The 27,880-nt window shown below is 40.6% G+C and overlaps 1 protein-coding gene across 2 annotated transcripts; it reads left to right on the top strand.

The window, feature by feature from the left end:
- Positions 1–207: 207 nt before the first annotated feature.
- LOC146308127 (uncharacterized) lies at positions 208–27,833 on the top strand. Of its 2 annotated transcripts, none has more exons than XM_084746050.1 (13): positions 208–550; positions 7,418–9,377; positions 10,994–11,383; positions 11,829–11,868; positions 12,123–12,268; positions 19,520–19,552; positions 19,833–19,919; positions 20,136–20,336; positions 22,582–22,761; positions 23,321–23,533; positions 25,188–25,307; positions 25,666–25,806; positions 27,310–27,833. In XM_084746050.1, the coding sequence occupies exons 2-13, from the start codon at positions 7,494–7,496 to the stop codon at positions 27,379–27,381; spliced, it is 3,507 nt and encodes a 1,168-aa protein (XP_084602176.1). In that variant the 5' UTR covers positions 208–550; positions 7,418–7,493; the 3' UTR covers positions 27,382–27,833. The 2 variants fall into 2 exon arrangements, with proteins under 2 accessions (XP_084602176.1, XP_084602177.1); XM_084746051.1 differs by lacking the exon at positions 208–550 and adding an exon at positions 577–708.
- The last annotated feature ends 47 nt before the right edge of the window (positions 27,834–27,880 follow it).

Below are 27,880 nucleotides of genomic sequence, written 5' to 3'. Positions count from 1 at the left end.
GAGTAGGTGAATTCTTTCTTAGCTAACAGACATGTGAAAACGATGATTGGGTTTAAACTAGGGCCAGTTTTTCTACTTGTCCAGCTCTTACAGGTGTTGTGTAGCACCTTTATCAGACCAGACAGATCCTCGGGCAGATAACAGCGACACCACCGACAGACCGTGGGAATAAAGCAGTCAGTGTTGCGGTAGGCGGGCAGAGACTCACACAGCAGCACTTTGCGGGGCTGCTGGTGATGGAGCAACGTTAGGCGGTGGGACGAGCTACAACACTCACTCATGGCCCTACGGGACTGTTTGTGTGTGCAGCAGCAGCATCAGCAGTGTTTGTAAAGGCGCTTTGTGCATCGCTAATCCGCTCTGATGTCACGGTGCAGGAGGAGGGGCTGAGCTCTCCGCTTTAATCCCAGCAAGTTGTCTGGAGGGACCAGCCGAGCCGAACCAGACCAAGCCGAGCCGAGCAGAGCCGAGCCAGGCGAGCAGGCACGGGGAGCAGCGGCGATGAGTACTGCAGCAGCCGGACCCGGGCCTCTCCTCCTCTGACAGCCAGGTAAATGGGTGCAAGTCACGTCGTGAAGCCGGGGGTTTAGTGCGGGGCAGGAAGGCGGAATAAGACTGTGTTCAAGTGGTTTTCACTGATGGCGGATACGACACCTGCGGAGATTTAATCTGGACCATCAGGACAGGAAGAGGGAGGTTTTTAGACAGGTGACAGTTTGCTGCACTTCTTTTTTTTAATGGATATCAGACATTTTTAGACATTACGGTACAGTTACAGACTGTGTATATTACGAGCATCATATCCAGAATAACATCATGATCATTTATGAACTGTATCCTGTAAGAACATTTCAAAGAGGCAGAATGTAGGATGGATCACTAATTGATAAAGATCACCCAAATTAAAGAGGCTTTTGGTGTTTTAACATAATAAAATCGTTCAAGGCCATGGGAGGGGATTTAAGAAGCAAGTAAGCCTTCAAAATAAAAGCACTTGCCAGTTTGGCACTTGGATTAATCTTCTCCCTCTGGAGCAGTGGCGTGATCTACATGTAAACACGATGTAAGTAATATGACTATTGATCATTGATGCATCGCATCATGGACGATATGCACGCTGAGGGAGTGTGTGTGTGTCACTGTTGTGTGTGTGTTTTGAGTGTGAGGGATAGAGAGGATGAATCATGCTCTCATGAACAGAAGGAGGAGCAGAATCCTTCAAAGTGAGGACAGTTGCAACCAATGATTTTAGTAATTTTCGTGATTGATCATTTATTTTAAATTACAAAAAATGAAAAAAAAAAAAAAAAAGCCAATCACAGTTTCCCAGAGCCCACACAGTCATGTCTTCAAATTGCTTGTTTTGTTTGACCAACAGTCTTAAACCCACAGATCAGTTTACTTCAATCCTTGTTACATAATTCAAAGAAAAGCAGCAAACCCTCATGATCTAGAAACTAGGACTAGGTAATGTTTGCCATTATTGCTTGAAATGCTTAAACCGATAGGGGATATCACCTACTTATTGTCTAGCCTAATTTTATGCTTAATTATTTATCGATTCATTGACCAGTCAACTTATTGTGTCGGTGCTTGTTTAGGATTTTTAGGACAAAGTAAAGGCTAAATTAAAGGTTCAGTGTGTAGGATCTTGGGAGATCTATTGACAGAATATGGCAGGAATGGAATATAATACTCAGAACTATGTTTTCTTTAGTTATAATCACCTGGAAGTATCAATCATGTTTCCTAACATTAAAGTGAGCAGTTTATATCTACAGAGTTCACTATACTGAACCTCCATGTCCCAGAATGGACAAACCAAACACTGTTCTAGATGAGACCTTTTGCATTTTGCGGCCGCACACCTGGAAGAGGGGAGTGAAGAGAGGTGTTTGCGATCTGCAGGCTCACCAGTAGATGCCACTTAATCCTACACACTGGTCTTTTAAATAAAGTGCAGTATCACTGCCAGGGTTAAGAGCAAAATTTAAACTCGGGATTAAATGCGTCAATAAAATTGTAATAGTGTGGGACGAGGCAAGATTATAAGGGTGTCACAAATTATTATAAAATCAAAAATGATTGAAAAGAGCTTTCAGTTTAAATAATTGATATCACATGTAGAGTCAACAATTCTATCACACTGGATTTGAAAGAATTTGAAAATGCAAATGACAGTTAATCAATGATCTAGTGATTTTTACTAATCTGGATAGACCAGATAGTTCAACAATGGCATAGCTGTGAGAGCAAAGAAAAAAAAAAGAAGTTTAAGTTGAAAAATGTAACCAAATCATGGATTTGGAGAATTGTTACGTGCCATCCTAGATACAGGCAGACACACTATCTGCAGCTAGATAAAGCATTTGGTTGTTGATTTAATGGGTGTACCTTTGATAATACCTTTTCTTAATCACTGCCCCACCCAGTGTCTCAGTCTGTTGACCTCAACATTTAAACATTTTTGAGCATGAAATTATTGTTTAAGATGAAACAATCATGGTGATGATCTTTTTTAAACCCCTCTTTCAAAATCCATTTTAACCTAAATTATTCACCAGGACGATTTTAACTGCTCCTGGGTATTTGTCAAATTAAATCTGTTTTTAATAGATTCAGTGTGATATTTGGCTGTTGCGTTTACTGGGACTGCAGGTGCTGCTTACAGTAGAGCTGCAACTTAACTATTATTGTCATGATCAATTAATCTGTTGACCTTTTTTTTTGTTTAATCTATTAGTTGTTTTGTCCATAAAATTGGGAAAAATGACAACCACTGTTTTCCTGAACCCAAGGTGACACCCTCAGATGTCCACAACCCAAATATATTAAGTAGAGGTGCAACGATTAATCGAACTTTGATTGTTAAATTAATCGTCAACTATTTTGATTATCAATTTATCAGTTTGAGTAATTTTTTAAAAAGAAATAATGCAATTATCTGATTCCAACTCCTTGCGTGTGAATAGTTGGTGTTTTATAGACCAAACAACAAATCAAGAAATTAGTCAATTAATCAATGATGAAAATAATCATTAGTTACAGCCCTAATATTCTGTTTACTGCCATAGGGGATCAAAGAAACCTGTAATATTAAGATTTGAATATTTTTTTCTTTAAAAATGTCTCACCTTTTTATTGAAGGTCTAGCTTTAAGTTAGGACAAAGTTGCAGTTTGAAACTAAATAGAAAATGGTCAGATTAATGAATATGAATCTGAGTGTATTTGATTGTTGAGGGTGAGTGAAATGAAGAGTGAATGACTCTTCATGTGTGTAATTTGTGTAAATACCTTCAAGAATCACCAATATTGTAGTCAACCCCAAAATATCATCAGGTTATTGACTTTGCTCAGAGACCTGAAAAATTTGGATCGTCATATTTCACAATTTCCGGACATTTGAAAGATGATTCATCTCTTAATCAATAGAATTCTTGACAGCTGCATTGATGATGAAAATAATCATTACTTCCTTCCCTCACTCAGTCAAAAGTATTGTAACATTTGCTTTCATTGTCATTAAGCTCTGGTTTTGGGTGCATAGTGGAGGACGTTAAAGATTAGTGAATAGATGTAATCAGTGAAAGTCCTTGCAAGTACGTATAGCGCACGTGTTGTTGTTGTCAGTGTGTGCTCCTCTGTCAGTATAAGATCAGCGAGTTAATGGGCTAGTAAATCCCCCACCCCGCAGCTTTCACTGCAGCCTGACAGATGGAAGTGCAGTGCTCGGCTCACAGCTCCGCGAGCCTGTACGTTTCACCGCCGGGCTGCCAGGGCCATCTGTGACTCGGGCAACCTTTCCTCCCCAACACCCCCCACCCCAGCCTCCTCCCCTCCGAGTCACCCAACCCTTGCCATCCAGTCCTAAACGCCAGGCGGAGAGGGACATTAGCCACCCTGGGAGTCCGCCCTCACTCCTGCTGCGTCCCTTCATGTTCCCTCCCTGGCAGTTGTGGTTTCTGCTCAGATTACAGGATCAACATTAACCTTTGCCCTCTGTGTCTTCTGTGTGTTGACGTGTTCAATTTTTAAGACTAGAATTTATATATCTGCAGATACAAGATGACAATCATGTCAGTAAACCTTCTGCTGGCTCTTAATCCAACATGAAATGTGTCGATTGAAGAGGAGTTAGTTAGTTGGGAGTGAGCTTATCAGTAAGAAGAGCTGCAACAGTTCCTCGCCAGCCTGTCAAAATTCTCTGTTTTCAGCTTCTTCAATGTGAATATTTGCTGGTTTCATTACATCTTTGTGATAGTAAACTGTATCTTTCAGTTGTGGGCAAAACAAGATATTTGAGGACATCCTCTTGGGCTTTTGGAAACGCTAATCAACGTTTCTTTCTATTTTCTGGACCAAACAACTAATCGATTAATTGAGAAAGAAATTGACAGATTAATTGAATATGATACAAGCCCTAGATACAAGAAATCCACTCACATGAATGCAATGGATCAAACAGATTGTAAATGAACCTATAAAGATAAAAGAAACCATTAAGATTCAAAATGAGCCAGCATACTTATACCAGGAATCAAACTTTCTTAGTAGTTCTCTCAAGATTTCCTTACTTTAAAGAACACACATGCACACACACAAATCCAACAAAAAACAAGTAGCACAAATTAAGGTGCCACATCTTTTAAGTAATATCCCTAAACAAATACATTCTTAAATTCTTATGTGAGCTTTAGAAATGAGGGAATTTCTGAAAGGAAAGAAATAATTAGCATTATGAAGAGGGGTTGTATGAGGCATTGACAGAGAGAGATGAATAGAGCATCTATCTGAATAATAAATGCCCTCTGAGAGAGACAAGCCCATAGTTAGTGTTTTACCTACAGTATAGATGGCAGTCAGCACACCCCCAGTTTGGAGAAGCAGAAAGCAGACGTGTATCAGGATGGAAGCTGACCAATGTACTGCTGTGGAAAGGGTCAGCAGCAAAACAGATTTTAGCCACCCCACCAAAAAAATCAATATCATTTTATAGGTCTATTCACATGGGACCATTATTACCTTTAGACCTCTAGCAAATTGTAATAATTGCAGAGGTCCTCTTGGTCTTAATCCTGTGTAAATCTACCATGTGTTTAATTTGTAAAGTCAAAATTCCACTGCAAATTATCTACCGTATTGCAACAAACACAGAGGTCATGTCCTGTGCAAACTGGTATCTCTGTGATTTTGGATTATAATTTTTTTTTTTTTTGACATGAAATTTGATCACAGTTCATAATATGTTGAACAGCAGTTAATGTCTGAGAACGGACATATTGACGTTTAAAATGAGTGATGATGACGCAGGGTTAGCTGCAAATGTGAATTTATGCTTGTAGCACATGCAGAGACTGGGAAAACACCTTGAAACTATATTATTAACGTGGCTGGTGAAGATCAGACACTCCACTTCTGAAACAATATTATGCAGAGCCCTTACATCATATCCTAGGGATAACGATCATTTTCATTATTGATTATTTTCTCAATTAATTTATTTGTAGTTTGGTCTATAAAATGTTCTAAAATTGTAAATATGTTGATCACTGTTTCCCACAGCCCAAGATTATTTCTTCAAATATCTTGTTTTGACTGCAACTCAAAAAGTGTCTTAGGGGTATAGAGAAACTTGGAAATTCACATTTGAGAAGCATCAGAAAATTTTGACATTTTTTCTTTAAAAATGACTCAAAGTTATAAAAATAGTTCAAAAAGTTATAAAATAGTCATGCAAATGTACCGCACAAAACTCAGAGGGTGGAGAGTCATTTCACATGACAAATGTACACTATATTTTGACGTCCTTTTCTGATAGGAAACCACCATTGTATGCTCTAAATATTGCCGTCTCCAAAGCAACGTGCCTCCTTTGACAAAAACAGAATTTTTTCCTCACAGAACACAGGAGCTGCTGGTCTACTGCTGCCTTGATTGGTTAGTTAGCTTCGGTGAATCAAACCTGACCCTGTTAAACACTAAAGTTTCTGCCAAATGAGTCTGGTTGGTTTGAGAGAGAACAATATTTAGCTTAGATAACAGCAGTTTCCTATCAGAAAAGACTTGCTGATGCCAAGGTTAAGTATTGAAAACAGTAAAATTACTCAGCTTCCATGCTGGTACTCCACTCTGCTTCTCCAAACTGGTGGCGGGCCAAACACCATCTACTGTAGCTAATACACTGGCAATGGATAAGTACCTCATACAACCCCACATCAAGGAATCAGAACTATCCCTTTATGGTCGGATAAATAACTTATGAAACATATGGAACAGCAATAATGAGAAATGCTTTTAAGCTTTCATGTAGGCCTTCATAAATAAGCTTTAACCTTCTTCTTTCTTTAAATCAGACTGTATATTCATCTCCCTCGTCGACTTTTTCTGGAGCCAGTTTATTGTTCCTGAAACATTTAGTAGGATTATGCTTTGGTGTCCTTTCCCAGCTCATTGACCTCAGACACAGTGAAGCCTGTGATAAGAAATAACTGATGGATACCCTGATAGCCTCGTCATATTAAATAAATATCAAAACAGGGCTTCTCTCTCACAGAGGGCATTTATTATTCAGATTGCTGCCCCATTCATCTCTTTGTGTCAGGTCTTATCTGATACCAGAGATGTCCCTCCTTGTCCTCCTGCCCTGCCTCCTCCACCTCCTCCTTTTCTCTCTTCCCTTCCTGTGCCATCTGCCAGCTGCTGGTAGGATGGATGAATGTGGTGCAGATTAAAGTGCACCGCACACCCAGATGAATCCCAGAGGATTTAGTTTTTGCTATTAGCAATATAGAGACAGGGAGTCCCCAGTCTGATACTCAACATCGCTGTAATATTTCCTGTTCGTGTGTCTGTGTAGTCTCAGTCTAGTGGGAGGCTGGTTTTAAATGGACTGATGGGTAGCCTGCAGGTGGTTTGAGTTGAAGTGTTTAGTTCTATTTTCAGTGGCAGCCTGCTGTCATAGACTCCTCCTGGCTGCATCCCAATTCCTCCCTGATCTATCCATTCATCCATTAGCTATATGTCCTTGAGGGTCGCCTGAGTGGCTGGAGCCACCCTAGACAGGTTGGCAGTTAATCATAGAGACACAGTGATGGACAATAGGATTGGGTGATGTCTGCCAAATTGGCATAAGGTCATTGTCCACAGTGAAAAATTGCAATGGACGATAATATTACTTAAAAAGATAGTAATATAGTATGATTATATAGGCTGTTTTTCTTTTAAAAATCAGGGGTATTCACTTTTAGAGGTGTTAAAGACCCCACTAGTCAGTTAGAACTGAAGAAGCTCTTGAATGAGAAGTGAAACATGTTCTCTTAACGAATGTCATGACCTGGATAACTGAGAATCTTTACGTTTTACATGTAAACTTACAGCTTTGTCCATAATCTTGTGTTTATATCCTGTCTCTCCCAGGCTTTACTATGAGTCGGGTTTTCTTGGAGACCAGATGAGCATGTTCTGAAAATTGGAGTCGGATCACGCCCCAGCCATGAGCCACAAGTATCAAGGAGAGGCATCCGGGGAGGCAGGCGAGGAGCACAAGGGACCTCCTCGGAGCAGGCAGCCCAACGGGACCACACCTGGGGACCCTCCTGTACGTCGGTCCTGGAGGCCATGTCAGATGCTCAACCAGGATGGTGAACCGAATTCCCATCACCATCATCACCATCATCATCATCACCCTCCCCACCACCACCACCACCATCACCACCCGCCCACTGGTCGTGGACCCCCTCGGCATCGCCGGCGGCCTCCGTCAGGGCAGGGCCAGAGCCAGGCTCAGAGTCCTGATCAGGTCCCAGTGGCAGCTCCCTCCGCATTGGACGGTGGAGACAGTCGAGACGCTGAGCCTCGTCCCGTCCAGCAACACCGTCCAGCTGTCACCCGTTACCGCCGTCATGGCGACCCTAACCCCAGGCTCAGAGGTCACAGACAAAGGCAGCCAATCGGAGAGAAGCAGGACTCTTCACCTGGTGCGGAGGGTCCAGCTGAGGTGCAGATGCAGGTGCAGCAACACCCATCAGGTGATCCTGTAACAGACCAATCACATGACAGGGGATCTCCTCACCAGACTCCTGTTGCTGTCGTCACCCCCACCCACCTCTCACCTGCTCCTAACATGCAACTTCACCACCGACAAACTCCTCCTGCTGAGGTGGAGGAGGACCTGCAGGAGTGTAAAGAAGTGGAGGGTGAAGAGGAACCAGAGGAAGTTAAGGAGAAGGATGAAGAGCAAGAACAGGCAGAGGATGACATAGACCACCACTCAACCACAGGTCGCTCCAGCTGCAGCCATGACGAGGTGCAGGCAGTCGAAGACGAAGCGGAGGACTGTGCGGAGAGGGTGGAGGAGGATCAGGAAGAAGCGATGGAGGACGTAGCGGAGGACGTCGCAGCTCAGGGAAGCGAAATCACTGATCTCTGCTCAGACACGGAGAGCGCCGCCTCACTCAGCATGGATGGACCTCTTCACAGCCCGCCGCCACTCCAGTCACCTACTCCTCCTTCATCCCCTGACGTGCCACCTTTTCCCCAGCTGGACCACTTCAGTGAGGAGACCAGTTTGAGTCCTGTGCCGGACAACGACCTGTTGCCTGAGGAGGAAGAAGAAGATGAAGAAGAAGAGGAGGAAGAAGAAGAAGATGAGGATTGCTCCGAATCCTGCTCGCTGTCCTGCTCTGAGTCTTACCCAAAAACCTATGCAGACTTTTATTCAGAGTCCCACCAAAAATCATACCCCAAGCCTGTTTACGAGTCGTACTCGGAGCCTAAATCCCATCCGAACTCTTTTCCTGAGCCGCTTAAGACTTCCTACCCCGAGCTGCACAGAGAACCACGCAGGCAGCCTGGTTGGAGGACTGAGCCTCACGAGGCCCAGCAGGAGTCCCACCAAGAGCCCTTTACTAGCCATAGACAGGAGAATGTACAAAAAGGGGCTCCATCGTCCCCCAACAAGGGCTCCCATTATGCCCCAAATCAGGGCAGAGAGCGCAGCTCACATCACTCCCCTCTGGACCGCTCCATCGGCTGCCGGCTGCACCACTACGACGGACAGTCTGACAGTGAGGGGGACAGCGGCGTTCCCAAAAGCCGCAGGCAAGCACCCAGACAGGCAGAAACCCAGGCCAAGAGCCCCTCGTCGGGGCAGAGCAGCTCAGGCGAGGCCCAGGACCATGGGGAGGAAGGTACAAGAGGCTCAGGAGACGCCATCAGCCTGGCGATTAAAGACATTAAGGAGGCAATTGAGGAGGTGAAGACTAAGACGGTGCGCTCCCCCTACACACCTGACAAACCCATGGAGCCGATCTGGGTGATGAGGCAGGAGGTGAGTCCCACAGAGGACGGATACCCGCTGCAGACTACAGCTGGAAATGTAAGTATGACTTCACTCAACATTAATGCTTATGGTTTTTTTTTTTACTGAGAAATATATCTCACAGTACTGTCATTCGCTCCTGCTAATGATTCTTATGTATTACATGAAAAACATATCAAGCTCAAAGGTTTTGATTAGTCTGTACCTGATGTTGCTCTTTTCTACATTAAGCAGTAAACACAAAATTTAGAAACAGAGCAGTGAGGCAAGTTCTTTAGAAGATACAATCAGTTGCAGTTTTTTTTTGAAGAATAAATGTCAGCCACAACCTTATTTTTAATGAGTATAATACGTTTTGTTTGACCAGAAACCGCTGTTTAATTGCTCTTGCCAAACTGCCCAGACTCCTTTTGCGTCATCGTCAGCTTCATTCAGTCTTTACAGAACCTAAATAAATCTTAGCATACATGTTTTTGTTCATCTTTCCACTGTCCCAACATGCTGGAAAATCCTTAATTCATGGTGTAATGGAACACCCAGCATACGTGAAGCGGGACAGCGGCTGCAGCGTCAGGAGAGAAGCTCTGCGGAGCCGTTGAGTTTATAAGTGAATTACAGGACACTCACTTTTTCTTATTTCTCTGAATGTGTGAAAATTTGATATTTGCACATCACAGATCACAATAAAGGGCACTGAATACTGAGTCTATGTGGTAAAACATATTAATGTAGGCTTGTACAGGAATTCAGTGTGATGCACTGTTCTGTAAAAAAAGGACAACTTGTCGAATATTCATATAGGATGGCCAAATCTGATTCAAGTAGTTGGGGACAACCCTAGTGCTGTGCCACTGTGTGTGCAGTGTGTGTCTAATCCTGAGCAGCAGCTCTTGAGAGGGAGACCAGTAAATTGGCGAAATAAAAGGCACTAATTTTGCAGATCAACTTTGTAGTTCTTTGAAGTAATTTAAGACTGTGAAACTACAGAATATTGTGCTGTTAAGGAAATAAGGATATAACACTTAACACTTTAAAGCCAGTACTGGGAAATTGTTTAAATAATCAAACAAAAAATACTGTAGTTAAATGTAAAATGCTGTAGTTATCTTATACTTTTCAGCTGGACAGTCCATGAGGCAAGAATTCAAGACTGCGATCAGACAATAAATATAAGTTGGCGTTAAGCAAAATGCAGGAGTCAGGACGTGATTAGCCTAGCTTAGCATGAAGACTGGAGTCAGGAGCCTGCCTCTGTCTCAAGTGGAAAAAATACACATACAAACAGCCATACAGCTGTATTTATCTTGTTTTAATATGGCAGAAGTGTAAAAGTGACAATTTTAGGGATACATTTTAAAGTTTCTTTTTGATGTATCTGTCTTTCCCTAAATTTTGAACTGTACCTTTAATGCTGTACTGGTGATGTGATGTGACATTGCCCAAGGAGTTGGGTCTGCAGTGTTGCAATAATTAAATTAGATTTCATTGCTTTCAGGAAGCCAGCAAACTAAAGATTTACATCCCTGGCTCTCATTTCATTTTGTGTTACTTGGACTGATGCCAGATTCCTGAATCATGTATTGTGGGAATAAGGTGTCAGCTGATTTACTGCAGATGCACTGCAGTTTTTTAATACTTTTTTTTCCTCTTTTCTCTGTGTTTCGTCCTCTCAGTCTTCTCCTCACTCCCCCTCACAGTCTGTGTCTGAGTCTCCTTCCCGCTACGCCTCAGTTCCAGCTCGGGAGCCGGTGAGTCCGCTGAGAGTTGAGTCAGCCAGAGCGCTTCATCCTCAACATTATCACCAACAGCCGCCCCAGCACAACCACCACCACCACCAACAGGGCCATCATGCACAGCAGAGGGACACTCCGAGGCCGCAGCAGACATACGCGAAGCAACCGCCACAACCATACGCACACATGCCGCCTAATCAGCACCACCAACGTCCACAACAGCATCAACAACAGGTTCAACATCAACAACAGCATCAGCAGCCTCCAGCTCAGCAGCCTCGACCCCAAGTTCAGCCGGTGTCGCCTCCACAGCAGCCATCTGTCCAGGAGGTGAGAGTTCATGAATAAACAGCCAGAACTTGCCTGAGATTTATCACGTTTTTAAACTCTTTAGGATCATAGTAATCCAATTACAGTTGTCTGCACATCCATGGGTACATTGCAAACAACAACCTCTAATAGCAAATTTACCATACTTTTAATGCTGCCTGTTTGCCAAAGTGTAAATAAATACAAGCTAGAAAGAAAAAAAAATCTGGGCTTGAGTTGCAGCCCACTGTGTAACTCACTGAATCCATGGCAACATGGATGATAAATCATGCACAGGCAGGCAGGCATCTTTTGCAAGGTGTTTATCTGCCAGCAGCTAAATGGCTGACAGCAGTAAAAGTCTTGCAGAATTTAAATGAGATCGAAGAGACCTGCAGGATGTGAACAGAAATCATAATAAGGATGGTGATGTAGATTTTTTTTTCTTCTTTGTGTGCTTTCTCAGATTCGCAGATCTCTTCCTCAGTTTCCAACATTTGTGGACGGTGAGTGGACTCGCATATAAAAAAATATTCTTAGCTCCATCATCTGTCAACATAAAGATGAATACCCAAGCATAAAACATTTTACAGTTTGTTGAGTTTATTATATGTCCATTTCATGTTTCAAAAATTAACTGATATTCTAGATGCTGATCTTCACCTTCATCTTCACTTTTTACTGTTTGCAGCACCTTTGTGTGCCAGCATGTATATGTGTGTATGTACCTGTGCCTAACTAGCGTGTTTGTTTCATACAGTCCCAGGACCATGTGACCCTGAAGACCTTATCGACGGCATCATCTTTGCAGCGACCTACCTGGGCTGCACCCACCTGCTGTCAGAGAGGACGCCCACAAAGAGCGCCCGTATGCAGCAGGCACAGGAGGCCATGAGCAGAGTCCGGGTGAGAGCAAACTACAGCTTATTTGATTTAATTCTATGGAAGAACAGAACAATATGTGGCTGTATCCCAAATCACTCACTCATTCATCAGTCATCATCAGTGTTGGGCAAGTTAGTTTCAAAATGACTGCAAAAGTATGACTAGATATTATCAAATGAAAGAAGGTAATGTTTAATAGTGGTATCCCCATAAAAACTCCTATATTGCAACATGTCTGGTAAAAAGGTGTTCGAGTCAATCTCGTCCAACCAGTGTTTACACCAGCTCCATGCAAGCTTGCGTCTCATGGTTGCAACCTTTACCTGAAGAGTTTATTTGTGCTTCAGGTCTATTTTTTAAGTTTTAAGTTCCAAAATGGCGAATGGTACTAAATTCGTGTTTGTAATGTGTCTGTTCAGAACCTGATGGTTTATGCCGCCATAATGATTCTGATTGTGTTGGAAGAGCCAGCAAAGAAACATTTAGTTAGGTCATTTCAACACAGTATAACATCGCACACGTCTTGTTCAAATCAAAGAATTAAAAACATCTGACTTCACAAGAACAAATACTTGTAGTCTTAACAACACAATGCATAATGTGTACTTAGAAATGAATTGGCCACAAACTCACTCCTCAACTGTCCCTGCCTGAGTCTTCATCATCCCAGTAGTTAGAGTCCTGTTCGGAGCTGCTATAAATCACCTTGATACTGTATTCCTCACAATCAAACTGGCCTCAGTCTGTCATGGAGGCTGTGTCCCAGTCCACTAACAAAGCTTACTAGCTTGTAGCAGCTACAGCACAGTGAGCAGCAATTCAATACTGGACTTTTAGCTTTTTTTTCCTGCAACTAACAGATAAATGACAATGTGGTTGACTAAGACTCTCACTGAATAACTGTTCAGTCAACTGTTAGGGGGCAGCCGCTTTACTGAGATTAGTAAGGTGTTATATACTTAACCCCAACACAGGTCATTCTCATTCTGCATCATCACTGTCAGGTGTACTGTCGCCTGATTGTAATATTTTGCCTCCATAAAATGCAGAACATTGCATTGTGGGGTTGTTAGCAGAGAGCAGAATACATGCCATAGACATTAATTATTTAGTTCCATTGTGGGAATATTTGAGAGAACTATAGTCTGGAATTTACTGTCAGAATTCAGACACTCAAATAAAATGGAAGAGGGTGAATAAATAGTTAATAGAGAGTGATTTTGAACACAGCCTCTAATTTCCACAGCATGTGTATTTTTAAGACCTTAACTCATTAGAAAATAACCTGTTTTTAGTAATTTTTGATAATAGTGCTTATAATAGTTATAATGCGGCTCAGAGATCAAGTCCACAGCTCCTCGGTTTGGAAATAGATTTTCTAACACACTTGGACACATCGTCAGTGATGTAACTGAGGTTCACTTCATATTTGGGTCTTTTAAAGTCAGAAACCCTCAGCAGGCAACACAGCCAGCGGGCGAACAGTCCCCGGGTTTGTGCACAATGCATCATCCACAGATCACTGCTCCTGATCCACAGTCACACAGGCTTTTCTCTGCAGCTCCACTGCATGTTATATAAACTCTCGATCAAGGCTGTGAGGCCCCAGAGACTGTAAGACGCCGCTTTCTGCTCCAGTCGCGGTGCATGAAGTCAAACACGCAAAGGAAAAAGCGATTACAGCGGTTAAAGTGTAGCAGTACATAAAAATGTGGCTTGTATCACAAATGATTCCATGTGAGTTGTTCACATCAGAAGAAATATCCAGGTTTACCCTCCCTGTGTGAATGTAGTTGGGGTCAGTTGAGGACAGGTGGTGCAGTGGGAAAGATGGCTCACAGTGACACCCTGGCATTCAAACATGGAACTGTGCGAGCGTGAGAGATGTGCAGTTAGACGTTGCCATTTGAGAGAGATGAGCGAAGAAAGTCTGAGGCGTGAAGAGGACGGGAGCTGAGCCCGACTCTGTTTTCTGGACGGCGGACTGACAGTTCCAGGACACCGCCTCCGTGAAGGTCTGAGAAACCTACAGGGAGGGGGAAGGTTAGCGGCTGAATGATGATGAGGGGTTTACATACTGTAAGTCATTTTACTGTTTTAGAATGGAAAAGACAGAGTGGAGGCTCACTGTCTGACAGGCTAAGTGAGCTGGAATCCCACATGTAGGGAGGCACTGATCCGACTAAAGGTAGTGTCTCACACAAAGCACTGATCTGATACCAGTGCTCTTTTTTTCCCAAATTTAAAATCTGTAAGCTTCTGTGTGTGTGACTGAGTAATATTAGTCTTAAAAGGGATAGTTTGGATTTTTTGAAGTGGGGTTGTATGAGGTATTTGTCCATATAGAAGCAGGAGCACCAATGCAGGAAACTAAGAATACTTTGTATACTTTGTATACTTGTAGTTCAGTTCATTTAGTCCGGACCAAGGGAAAATCAGGACCCACGTGGGAAAATCAAATGCCAGTGACTAACAGAAGTGTCTGCAGCACTTTAATGCATCTGATGTGAATATTTAAGAGCTCACAAAGAAATTCTAAGAATTATTTAGCAAATCACTGCATGTTATGAATGACTAATAGATGGAGACGAAACAAAATGGAGGCATCTTGTGTCTTGTTTTTTTTTACGTCTGTGTTATTACTGTTGTGTCGCTCTCATGCACTTTTTAATCAGACAAAGCACACACAGTAGGACACAAGTGCAGCAGTTTTAACAGCTTTTGAGCTGTTAATCAGGGAAAATACCTGTGCTGAAGAGCATACCTGATACTAAATGATTTTCATAAATATAAGCTACATCTTGCAATTTAACGATTGCCTCCTGAACAGATTTCACAATCAGCAGATGGATTTATTTGTAGTTTAGCTTTTTAAATAATGCTAAACTCACATCTGCTCTCTTAAAATCCTGTTTGATGTGCTTTCACACCACAAACGAACTGCACCACAGCCTGTTTGGAAGGGACAGAGTTCCATCTTTTCAGGGAGACTCGGTGCACACCTCCAGCTCAAACAAGCCAGACTAAATCAGCAATGGATTTTAACTGTACCAATTAGGTAGCATGAAAGCACCATAAGAAATGCACTGATGTGGACAGTCAATCTCAGTTTAAGAGTATGCTATATATTTTTATTGATGTCAAGAAACTGGTGGAGAAAGCGATCTTTGGCTTTTATAGCTGCAGACTCCTCTGGCAAAAATAGTAATTTTTACCTTGCAGAACACAAAAGTTGTTGGTCTACTGCTGCCTCGATCTGTTAGTTTGTTAGTGTTATTGTTTAACTGCGATGAAGTTGAATTTAACTTCAGTAAGTCACACAATAACACAAACAAACTAACAGATCGAGGCAGTGGTAGACAAGCAACTTCCCTGTTTGGTAAAAGTCTGGCAGAGAGAAATATTTGGATTATATAACAGCAGTTTCTCGGCAGAAAAATATGCTAAATATAGCATACACTTAAACTGATCATCATAATCTGACTCAGGAAATGATGATTTAGTCTCTGCAGTGGATTTATGCATTAATGTTTGCTCACCTCAGCAAATGAACCAACCTGAACACAAAACTGTTTAATGTGGATCAGACACATCTGACTGATACCTATCTGTTTAATAAGGTCAGTATGGGGTCAATACCTATCTCATAGATTGGATTCAGGTGCATACTTTGTTGTATTTTAAGAGAATAACAATTTATCTAATTCTCAGGCCAATATTTTCAATACGTAAAGAACATGTAGGGAATTTACATTTTACATTATAATTTTTCTTTGCTCTTGTGGTGTGTTTTTTTTTTTTTTTTTTGACAATACAATATGATCTTAAATAACATTGTATAGTAATGATAACAACAACATCATTATAAAGACTTTATAAACAAAAATATTTTTCAGATTCATAAATGAGACCACAAACAAATGAGTGTTATTCATTCAGGTTGCATAATCACCTGGAAATAACAATCATTTTGTTTTCATTACCCTTTAAATCTATAGTGGGTGTGAGTCCTATCATGTTGCACCACGTTTCTCCAGTAGTCCAGAATGGACAAACCAAACAGTGGCTCTAGAGAGGGCCATTTTTGTTATTTGCGAGTTTTGTGGCCTCTATAAGATCTCATACATGCATGGAAGGGGAGGGTGAGAGTAGATGTTTGGAATCTGAAAGCTCACTGCTAGATGCCACTAAATCCTACACACCGGTCCTCTAAAGGATTAAAAACTGATAGATGCACCTTTACATACATAGAATGTCTATATAAAGAAATTGTCAGTATAGAATGAATATTATAAAAATATTTTGTGTTATAGTAAATGGCCATTAAGTATATAAAAAGTACAAAAGTGAAAAAGTAAGAGTTTTGCCATCTTGGATGTCCAAATAGTCCAGTTGGAAGCTGATAATTCCAAGCTCACAAACTGATAAAATGCAGACAGAAAAGAGCAGTATAATGGAAAGTACACAAAGAATGAAATATATAAAAACAAAAGTCTGTGTATAAAAATATCTTTTATGAAGTGACTCACTGACTTCAGCAGCCTCACAGACGAGGCGTTCCAGGACAGCATAGAAAGACGGACGCTGATTATTATAAGAGGTGTCTGCCACATATAAACTGGAACGAAGCACTGGAAGTGACATGACAGCTCTCTACAGAGTGATACCCGGTGACGTCCACCACAGGTCAGGAGTCACACTGCAGCTCATGATGATGATGTGACATGTTGCCCGAGGAGGCGGCGAGCAGCGTGGCTGAAATGAGAAACACTGACGTGTTCGCTGCGGGCTCATAGAGCATCTGTCAGGCTCTCAACAACAACAACAATAACATTTTAAAATCCACAATAGCATGCTAGTTAGCGCAACGTGTTCTCTTTAATGACGGTCCAATTATCACCACTTATAGAAGTGAGATGATTTATAGATGGAGCATGAGGGAAATAAACAGAACTACTTATGCATCAGTCACAGGAGCTGCAGCACGATGTCTTGTCAAAATGTCAAAAACTATGATGACTCATAAAACTGCATTTGGTTATTTTGTCACTAAATGTGAAAGTTAACTCAACAGCACTGAGTCTGAACTTGAAAGTGTTTTGACACAGAGCCGTCATCTGAAAGCTTTAATGTCATCGTTGTACTGCATTAATCTTTGCGACACTGCCAGTTTCATAACCCCCAATTCACGTTTCTAGGGGTATAATGCCACACATGAAAACTGTTTTCTGATATAAAAAAAATGTGAGACTTTTGATTTTTCAAGAAATTTTAAAGCTTTCGCCATAAGGGTGACGCTGGCACCCACAACCTCATTTAAACACATCCTTACTGGATGTTTGTTTCTCTTGGATGGCTTGGATGGGTTGAACGACTTGTGGAAAATGTCCAATTGCAATTGGTATGATTAAATTGTAGACCATGAATATAGGCCTCAATTTGATGGGAAAATAATCGCATAGTAGTAAACAAGATAATCTGCAAACACATTTAAATTCCAGTTTAACTGGGAGATTCCAGCTACTGTTCCCTCAGGCCTTCTGTCTGTCATTAAATGTGGAGTTGTATGAGGTGCTTATCCAAGTCAGGTCAATTCAAATTTTATTAGTATATAGCCCACTATCACAAATCACAATTTCCCTCACGGGCCTTATCCGTAGTCACTCTATTACCTATAGTGGATGGCGGTTGCCCCCAGTTTGGAGAAGCAGTAGGAGTACTGGTGAAGGAAGCAAAGCAAGGTCAGCAGCAAACTTATTTTAGCCACCTAAAAAAAACTAAACTATATTTAGAATATTTTCACCCCTGTACTTTGCTGTCTGTCAGCCTCTTCTGATTTAAGTCAAATATTTAGTCTTTTCAAACTGCTAACATGATCCTTATAGAAGAACCAGACAACCATCACAAAAGTCAGACTATGAAGAAACTAAAGGGCTGCGAAAACTGTGTATTGTGAATGGAAGCAGGAGTTTCACTGGCAGAAAATGACACATCTAAGGGTGTATTGTAGTGCTGTATGTGCTGTTTCCTCAACTACCAAAGAAGTCCACCTTGTTTTTCCCCGGGAAACAACGACACAGCATAATTCATGGGAAAAGTGGACAACAGAAGTGTCACAGTTAAGGAAGGCTGTGTTAAGTTTTGTTAAATTGCAGTTTCTGTATTGTTTTTACATTTGGGCCACCAAAAATGTATTGTGGCCATATGACTTTCTACAATGTTCATGTCGCAGGAGGTGCAATATATGTTAAAAGCAAAATGTGTCCAAAAACTTTTAAATGAATGAATGACGTGAGGCAGCGATGTCCTGTCCTACACATCAGATTTTATAGACTTAAAAATACATCTTCATTTGGTAGATTCCTGCAAAAAATAGTAATTTAACATGTTTTTAATCAAAATACGAATAATGATGTAAAAATGATCATTATGTCTAAATATTGCAAGTCAATTCGCAAGTGCAGCATCAGTCAAAATAATCTCAATTAGATATATTTTTCAAAATATTTTAGCTTCAGCTCGGGGACACATGGAGCCAGCGCTTAAAAATATTAGCATCTATCCCTGTCAGCGGCCAACAACCAAAATAAAAAAATAACAGAAAGTATGGCTATTGCAACTTGAAAATGACATCTTTCAAAATGTGATTTCAGTAGAACAAGCCTAATCATTCAACCCTAAATACAGCTTCAACAAAGTGAGCAACAAATCAGGGCCTCCTTTGTTGAAATAAAATCCAGGTAAAAGCTCTGATCCGTTTGTTTTCACAGATTAAATCCACTTTAATCACGTCTCTACCGAGCAGACAGGTTTGAATTTTAAACCTCCAGACGACACAGATAGAACAGTGGCACAGACCGACGGTAGCACAAGCCAGCATTTGGCAACACAAACCCCGAGCTGTGATGAGGCGTCTGCCACAAACACATGAGGCCGCTCGTCTTTCTCCAGGGTCGATTGTGTCACACTGATGAAGAGGAAACTTTTGAAAATGTTCACTGCAGAGGCCTCTGGCAGACTGCTGTTGTCAGATGTGATAGACAGTTAACATCACTGTCCTCCCACACACACACACACACACACACACACACACACACACACACATGCACAACAGACACTTCTAAGGTCCTTTTGTCCCTTAATTTGGCATTTGGACGACAGTCTACAGTGAATGAAGCGATTGGGTTTTTGTCTCCGAAAAAGCTTTTTTCTAGCACTGTTGTCTTGATTTGTGTCTTTCTGAGTCTCTCCTCTGTTTTCTGATCCCTGCAGGCTGCTCAGAAGCAGGCGAAGAACAGGAAAAAGGTACGTTTGTTTTGTGATTGTGTATGTTTCATGTATAAAATGACTTATGTGTACAGAAATTTGACCTCAAATGCTAATGTTACCTCCAGTTTGATTGTTTTCTTTTGTCCATCGCATGCAGATCTGAGACACTGTCCCTTACATCCTGGTGCTCAGTGTTATTTGTAGCCATTAGATTTGACTTGACAGTTGTGATACTCTGCTGTCCTTTGCTGCCGCTCATTAACCTGTTGCTTCTTCTGTTCATTTCTTTTCTTGTCGTTTCTCTCTGGCTGTGCAGAGCCCCGACGGGGAGGCTCCATCCACCGCTGAAGTTGACCTGTTCATGTCCACCCAGAGGATCAAAGTCCTCAATGCAGACACTCAGGTAGAAAAATGATGATATTCATCCATAAGTTATCAAAAAATATTGTAAATACTGCAGGGATTATGTCATCGTAGAAAGAGAGATGACATTCAGAGCTTTAAAAACATCCTCAGGCAACAAATTTTCCCTCCAAACCTCAGTAAAATGTCTCTGTTAAGCAGGTATAACATCCCAGTAGCACATTAAAAGGTCCTCATGTCATGTTTGGATCACCAGGAGTCTTTAATGGACCTGCCGCTGAGGACAATCTCCTACATAGCTGACATCGGTAATATGGTGGTGCTGATGGCGCGGGGGAAGATGGTGCGGTCCCGGAGTGCGCAGGAAAACCTGGACCACACAGCCGAGCAGACCACCATGTCCCATGATGACAGACGGCTGTACAGGATGATCTGCCACGTCTTTGAGTCCGAGGATGTAAGTTATTGATTATTAATCTGTTATTGTTGTATTATCGTGGTCTATTAGCATATAAACCATACTGTTTGATTCGGGAAATCAGAATTTGTGACTTAATGACTTAACATTATATGACTTTATGTAAAGCAACACTGATATTTCTGGGAAATGCATCAAGTTTGTTGTCTTGCTGGGAGTTAGATGAGAAGGATTTAATCCAGGTCAGGTTTGAACTAGTTTTGCACAAACACTGGAACAAGGGGAACCTAAGACCTTTTTCTGGAAGCAGGTTTAGTGAACTCTGACTTTGTTAAGCCTGAGGTGAGAAACTCTGAGTGAGTTATTGTGGTGGCTGCACTGAAGCTTTTGCCATATGTTATTGTAGTCATCAATATTTAAATAAAGCTAATCTGTATTAGGCACTGATCAATGAACAATTACTTGTCATAGAGTGATTGATCGCACTGATGGAACATTCCTGTCATAGTTGGCATATCATGATGGAGATGATGTAAATACTTACGAGTGAGGAAGTTTGTGGTGCAGATGAAACCACTTTAGGATCATAAAACTGGACCAGATATAGTTTAAAAGTGAGTTTTAGAATATTGGCTGCATTTTTCTTAATTTGTTTGACAGCATTTCACATTGAAATTTAGATTTTGATTTTTTAAATGTAGGCCTAAAATAAATGTCAAGAAAATGTTTTAGTCAGAACTGATTCTGCAGAATCATTATTACATGGTTGGACTTTACAGTCAGAGGTCCATCAGTAAACTGTCTTGTCTGTTTGGTCCATAGTTCCTTTTTTTGAAATTCTTTTTATTCAAGTAGAAGGTCAGTAGGTACAAAATATTTTTCATTACAGACTCATTTTTAGAAGCAAACAGAGCAAACAAAAAAGACAAAAAGAAAGAAAAGACAAAAAAAAAAGCTGTGCAGCAGAGAATCTAGGATGTTACACTCCAGCTGATGCACCATCAGGTGAATTCTGTTCTACATGGGGTGATAAACTCAAACCATCCTTTCCAACATACATCATATTAAAGTAGTCTTCTAAAGTTAGTGGATCCTGACATAACCACTTTATCGTAATGGCTTTTTTGCTGGCGACCAGCAATATTTTAAACGTGTACTTTTCAGAAAGCCAAGAATTTGTGGTGGTACCTCACACAAGTACAAGACCTGAAAACCAAAGTCTATGGTGATTCTGGAAAAAAGTTTTCATGTTGTCTCTGATCGTCTTCCAGTAGCTGTGAATCTGATCCATATTTTAATCTTTGGTTGCTGCCACCTTCATTTTGTCCTCGTCAGATTACAGCTGATGAATACATTTAAAAGTCATGTAACATACGATCAGATTCCAACTTTATCATCCGTTAAGGAAATTCAAATTTGATAAATGATGAACAAGTGGACTACACTGAATAGTGTTAACTTACTGACTTCTTTGTCCACTCCTGTTTTTTAAGATAAATGCCACGGTCCGCTGGCACATTCCATATTTCTTACTCCACTGGATTAAAATGGAGGCTCTTCTCTTTATTTACCTGTTGCCATAGTGAATCATAGTATCAGAGCTCCATTGATAATGGCCTTTTTCATTCCCCATGCGTGTGCTGAACAAACACAGACTTAATTGCACTAATTCTGATGAACTGGTTGAAACCAAAAACTCAAGTTTCTCATCTCAGGCTTAGTCAACTCAGAGTCCAAGATGAAGCTCAGAATTTGCTAAACCTGGTTTCTGAAACAGACCCCAGCGAGCCTTCAACAAAATCAGGAAATCACACCTTCCAGTAACTCATTGTTTAAAGGTTGTATCTAATGAACTATTCATCTAGACTGTCGAGAATCACCTGGATATTTCTTAGAGTTAGTGGAAAGTAAGTAAGATAGTCACAATGTCAGAAATCGATTTCAACATGTCTTAATGTAATGTAAATATAAATATGTCAGCTTTGGAGCTGTTTTTTTTTTCATCTTTTATACCCCAATATCTGCCACAAAGAAATATATTCTGATTTTGATCAGGAAAGGTGCTTTGTAGGTAGGAGTACGAGTAAACAACACATCATATCAGAAAGGGACCTCACAAATATTGTAGTGTACAGTGCGTGTGTGTGTGTCTTTCAGTGGGATGTGAACAAGCCTTTTAAACATGAGGTCTGTGCAGACAAAACTCCCACATAATCGTTATCGTCATTCCCGAGCCCTCGTCCTCATCCTCCTCTCTCCTCCTCTCTCCGTCTCTGTCTCTCAGGCCCAGCTGATCGCTCAGTCCATCGGTCAGTCCTTCAGCGTCGCCTACCAGGAGTTTCTCAGGGCCAACGGCATCGACCCCGAGGACCTGAGCCAGCGCGAGTACAGCGATCTGCTCAACACTCAGGACATGTACAACGACGACCTCATCCACTTCTCCAAGTCAGAGAACTGCAGAGACGTGAGTGAACCAGCAGGTGGCAGCACACGCACAGGAGTCTGGAGACATTTTCACTTACAAATAAAAGACTTCTGTTTGTATTTAATAGAATATTCCACTTAACATATAGATTGACCTTGATGTTTGTGATTTTTGCAACTTTTGAAGAAGAACACAGCCCTTCAGTTCAGGTCCAGTCATGTTATCACTGATGTTTGAACATAATTGAGGCTGTGCCATTTGCCCCCCAGTGATTCAAATGAGCAGCTGGTTTTGGAGTCACAGCTGTGTGACAGGGACTGACAAATGTCATGTGGTTTAAAAAAACAAAAGTTACTAACTTCAGTCTGAAGGTGAATTTGAGACGCTCAACCTGGTCTGACCTCAGAGCCTCGTCCCTCCTCTGAACGCCTGCTGTCGTCTCACATCTTTCAGACTCAGTGCAGTTGGCAGCGAGAATCTCAACGTGGGTGGAAAGTGGGTCACTAGGAGACCGGGGTGCTTTCAAAAATGGTTAAAAATGATGACTTCATGATGACGACACTAAAAGTTCACCCTGTCCATCTGTGTCTCCCTGCAGGTTTACATCGAGAAGCAGAAAGGAGAGATCCTGGGTGTGGTGATCGTGGAGTCGGGCTGGGGCTCCATCCTCCCCACCGTCATCATCGCCAGCATGATGCACGCCGGGCCGGCCGAGAAATCCGGTCGACTCAACATTGGAGACCAGATCATGACCATAAACGGGACGAGTCTGGTGGGTTTACCGCTCAGCACCTGCCAGAGCATCATCAAGGTATGAAGTTCAGTTCAGTTCTGTTTTACTTACTCATTTTATGTGATAAATATTTTCTGACTTATATCTTAGTAGAGTGCTACTCTCCCTTTTCACTTGTCTTATTTATATATATTTTTTTATACTTGAAGATGAGCTGTATAATATATAGTAAAAAAAACCTCTAAAGATTAGAGGTGGCTGGATCGATTCTTTCAAGCTACATATTCGATTTTTATTCCTTAAAAAAACTATAAAAATATAATTACATAAATACAAAATGTGGGTGGCTGTGTCACTTTTTCAGTACTTTTGTTTTATGTTTGTGCCAATAAACATTTCTAACTTTTAATTTAGGTGGCCCGTGTCACACGACTGTGGAAATCTGAGACATGAGAACCAAAAAAGGCTGCAACAAACCGTTATTTTCATTATCGATTAATCTGTTAATTATTTCTCAATTAATCAATTAGTTGTTTGGTGTATAAAATGTCAGGTGCCCAAGAATACGTCCTCAAACATCTTGTGTTTTCCACAATTTAAATAAATTCAGTTTATTGTCATAAAGTCATAAAATCAATCCATTATCAAAATAGTTAGTGATTAGTTAGTGAAGTTAATTTAATACGTGACAACAAATTGATTAATTCTTACAGCTCTAGAACGGAAAGTGCAGCTGCAGACAGTCAAATATTTTTGCATCAAACTTGTGAAAGTGGCGGAAAAGAAAATCTAAGGTTGTGCTTCTTCTCACTTGCAGTTAAAAATACAGCAAGACACACTTTTTGTGACAAGAAAGTGTCACACAGTAACAACATGAGTGTCCAAATATGTAAAACCAACACACACCGAAAGTTTAAAAGAGGTTAAACAAAATCAGGAAGTTAATTAATTACTTTTGTTATCAATTGTATAATTTTTAGCACAGTATTTCTGTTAAGTAGAATATTTTTTACACTCATTAGCACAAACATTTGTAGTTAATTGTACTCATATTTACTTACATAATTGCACGTATGTGTCATGTGATTTTCCAACCTCATTTTTCCTAAGAATTGGTCATTATTTTGACAAAATACATAACCATTTAAAAAATTATCAGTAAAGACTGCAGTTAACGTTCATTTGTCTATTAATCTGTCCATTATTTCACGATTTAACAACTAAGAACTAATTAATCAATTAGTCTATTAAATGTCAAAAAACTTCTGAAAAATGCTCATCACAAAATTCAGGAGTATTTTGTCCAACCAGCAGTCTGAAACCCAAAGACTCTTCATTTACTTTTATAAATGACAAACAAAAGCAGCAGATTCTTATATTTAAGAAACTGGAACCAGCAAATATTTGACACTTTTGCTCAAAAAATTACTTAAACGATCAATTGATTATCAAAATTGCAACTGATTTTCTGTTGATTGACAAACGGATGAATCATTGCAGCTCTCACTGGTATTGGTATCATTGTGACAAAGAGTGTTGTACCGTATCACTGATCCCTAATGAGGATGGATAAATGTACCGTCTCAGATGCACTCATGATATAAAAACAACTTTAAAAAGTAGCTTTTGATTTATTTATTTTTTTTATCGCACATCTTCTGTGTTGTATAGATGACATTTGTGTTTGTGCTGTATGTCTCCTGTAGCTAACCACACTCTTGTCCTCTCTCAGGGTCTCAAGTCTCAGTCCAGGATCAAGATGAACATCGTCAGGTGTCCTCCCGTCACCATGGTGCTCATCCGCAGGCCGGACCTCAGATACCAGCTGGGCTTCAGCGTCCAGAACGGCATCGTGAGTATGAGGACCGATCACTGGATTGTGGTCCTGTTTGGACTGAGAATCATTAAGAGAGAGCTTTTATTTTGTTAACACTGCCAGTGTCAGTTTCTTAGCAACTGACATAGAGCAGGGATTTTTTAGGATGATGTCCAAGGACACATTTACAGTTTGTACATGGTCTCAGAGTACGTTGGTCTCAAGAGTTATTGTTACTGGTAGCTTAAATAATAACCCTTAGTCCACCAAAGTTGTGATGCTGTGTAAAATGTAAACAAAAAAGGGAGCATCATGTAAAGTTTATCAGTTTGAAAACTAAATATCTTGTCTTTGTACTGTATTCAACTAACTGTTTTTAACCGTGTGCGTGCAGATCTGCAGCCTGATGAGGGGAGGCATCGCTGAGAGAGGAGGCGTCCGCGTCGGCCACCGCATCATCGAGATAAATAGCCAGAGTGTGGTGGCAACGCCTCACGAGAAGATTGTTCAGATTCTGTCTAACGCCATGGGAGAGGTAGGAGGAACTCTGAATATCTCTGTTTGAAAACAAGATAATAACGAGGAAAAACTCACACACACTGTCCTGCTTACTGATGAAATATTTTATTTTATTAGAGTTTTGGTCTGTGGGACCTTTATCAGGTATACTGGCAGCATATAGAAGTGTCTCAATCAGCCAATCAGAGGACTGCAGAGGTCTGACTGATGATCATCTTGAACTAGTCAGAATGTGTCTTCAGTCAGACAATAGCATTAAAAAGATTAGAGAGCTACAAAATAATATCAATGCCATCTGAAAACCCCCTAAATTCATCTTACTGTGTTATCAGATGTTAATTATCCATACTTTAAACGTCATACATTCAGTATATTTACCTCCAAATGTCATTAAATAGTCACAGATCTGGGAAGAATAATCATATAAATAAAAAGCATAATTACCACTTCATTAGTAAATTTATGCAGCACTTCCATATATTTAAAACATTCAAACTTTTTAGAATATTACAGAGAACAAAAATATGAAATTAATACTTAAATACAACATCCCATATAACTGACATTTACAAAAATATTCAAATCAGAAAAAAGTTATAACATAATGTTAAGAAAAAGTTCATCATTCAGTCTCCTAGGAAACGGTCTCTGACATGGATATACCTCCCTTCTTTTTAATAACACATCATGATTTCTACCCCTAGGTGGCGCTGAAACTCAAGATAAAGAATTGAACCGAATTTCCTACATAAAGTTTGTCTCTGTGAAAGTATGTCTGAATGTTCTGCTGTATCAGTGAAACTCAGCACTTCCTGTGCAGATGTTTCACATTAAAAGAGCTCGTAATTCCCAAGCTTTTAAATTGTATGAAGTGTGTAGTGTCAATGATAACTTGGTAGAGATCAAAAGAATAGCAAAGTTGAAGCAACTGGACATGAAAACAGTATTTCTGTAAAAAGGTTTTTAGAGTACAGTTTTTTCCACCTCTACACTCAGTGTATACACCCCTTCTTTATGTTTTTACCAGGTCCTTAATAGTGACTAGTCTTTATGTGCTATTTGTTAGTGTTATTTGAAACTCTGACATTATTTAAATACAGTATTTTATGAAAAGTCACAGTACTTACGGTGATTTTAAGGTGATTATTATGATTCAGAGTCAGTTTGAGGTTGTTTTAGGACCTCACCCTCAAAATTCACAGCCATATTTTCATTCATTAATTCATCTTAGATATTCACATCGCTCAGAGGAGGAATCTTGATTATTTCACAGATCTGCTGATCTCCTCTGTAGAACCACCCTTCCTGTTACACAAAACATGTTTTAATATCTAAGGGACAGCTCAGAGGAGGAGCCCTCTCATATTTAGGACCCCATGGCCTTTCCTTTAGTGCGATGCTCAGGACAAATGTTACATTTTAATCTACATTACTGGAAAGACTCTAAAAATAACTCAATCATCAGCATGTTGTTTGTTCTGCGTTTTAATTCTCATCACCTGGTTTCTTTCTGCTCCAGATCCACATGAAGACGATGCCTGCAGCCATGTACCGTCTGCTGACAGCACAGGAGCAACCTGTCTACATCTGAACACGCACTTCTCTCACTTCTCTGTTCACCACATCACTCAGTCTACCTTTACTCCCGTCCCTCCGTCTTTTGAGTTGTTTTCAACACCTTCCTCCTCTCTGTATGTTTGATATCACTTGACTTGCCTTAATCTGTACAGAACTCTGTCATGTAAACATGTACATCTCCAGTATGACAGCAGAGACAGATTATCTCACCAGGCCGAGTGTTCATAATGTGACGTGTTATGTTTGACCAAAGAGAAATCGTGGATTTTATTGTGCATATTTAGGTGGCAAACAGAGTAAATATTACCTTTGGTTAAATAGCTGTAATATCTGAATGTACTCGAATCATGTTGGACCTATAAGTTGTCAGGGCGAGTCAGATAATGAGGAACTTTTAAACTGAAGCGGTCAAGTTAAAGGGGAATGCATGTACAATTCTGCTGAATAAACTCTAAAGAAAAGACAGTGGACAGTCAATTCTGGTTTGTTTGTTTTTTGCAGCAGGATCTGAA

This window comes from Lutjanus erythropterus, chromosome 20, assembly GCF_056507025.1.
Source record: "Lutjanus erythropterus isolate fLutEry1 chromosome 20, fLutEry1.hap2, whole genome shotgun sequence".
Taxonomy (NCBI): domain Eukaryota; kingdom Metazoa; phylum Chordata; class Actinopteri; order Lutjaniformes; family Lutjanidae; genus Lutjanus; species Lutjanus erythropterus.
The sequence above is the reverse complement of the archived record's forward strand: the minus strand, read 5'-3'. Positions and strand labels throughout refer to the sequence as shown.

Bases quoted from the DNA above. Each gene is read 5' to 3' on its own strand.
- LOC146308127 (XM_084746050.1), top strand. From the start codon at position 7,494: ATGAGCCACAAGTATCAAGGAGAGGCATCCGGGGAGGCAGGCGAGGAG. The intron at 9,378-10,993 runs GTAAGTATGACT...TCGTCCTCTCAG, and splicing joins TGCAGACTACAGCTGGAAAT to TCTTCTCCTCACTCCCCCTC. The intron at 20,337-22,581 runs GTAAGTTATTGA...TCTGTCTCTCAG, and splicing joins ACGTCTTTGAGTCCGAGGAT to GCCCAGCTGATCGCTCAGTC.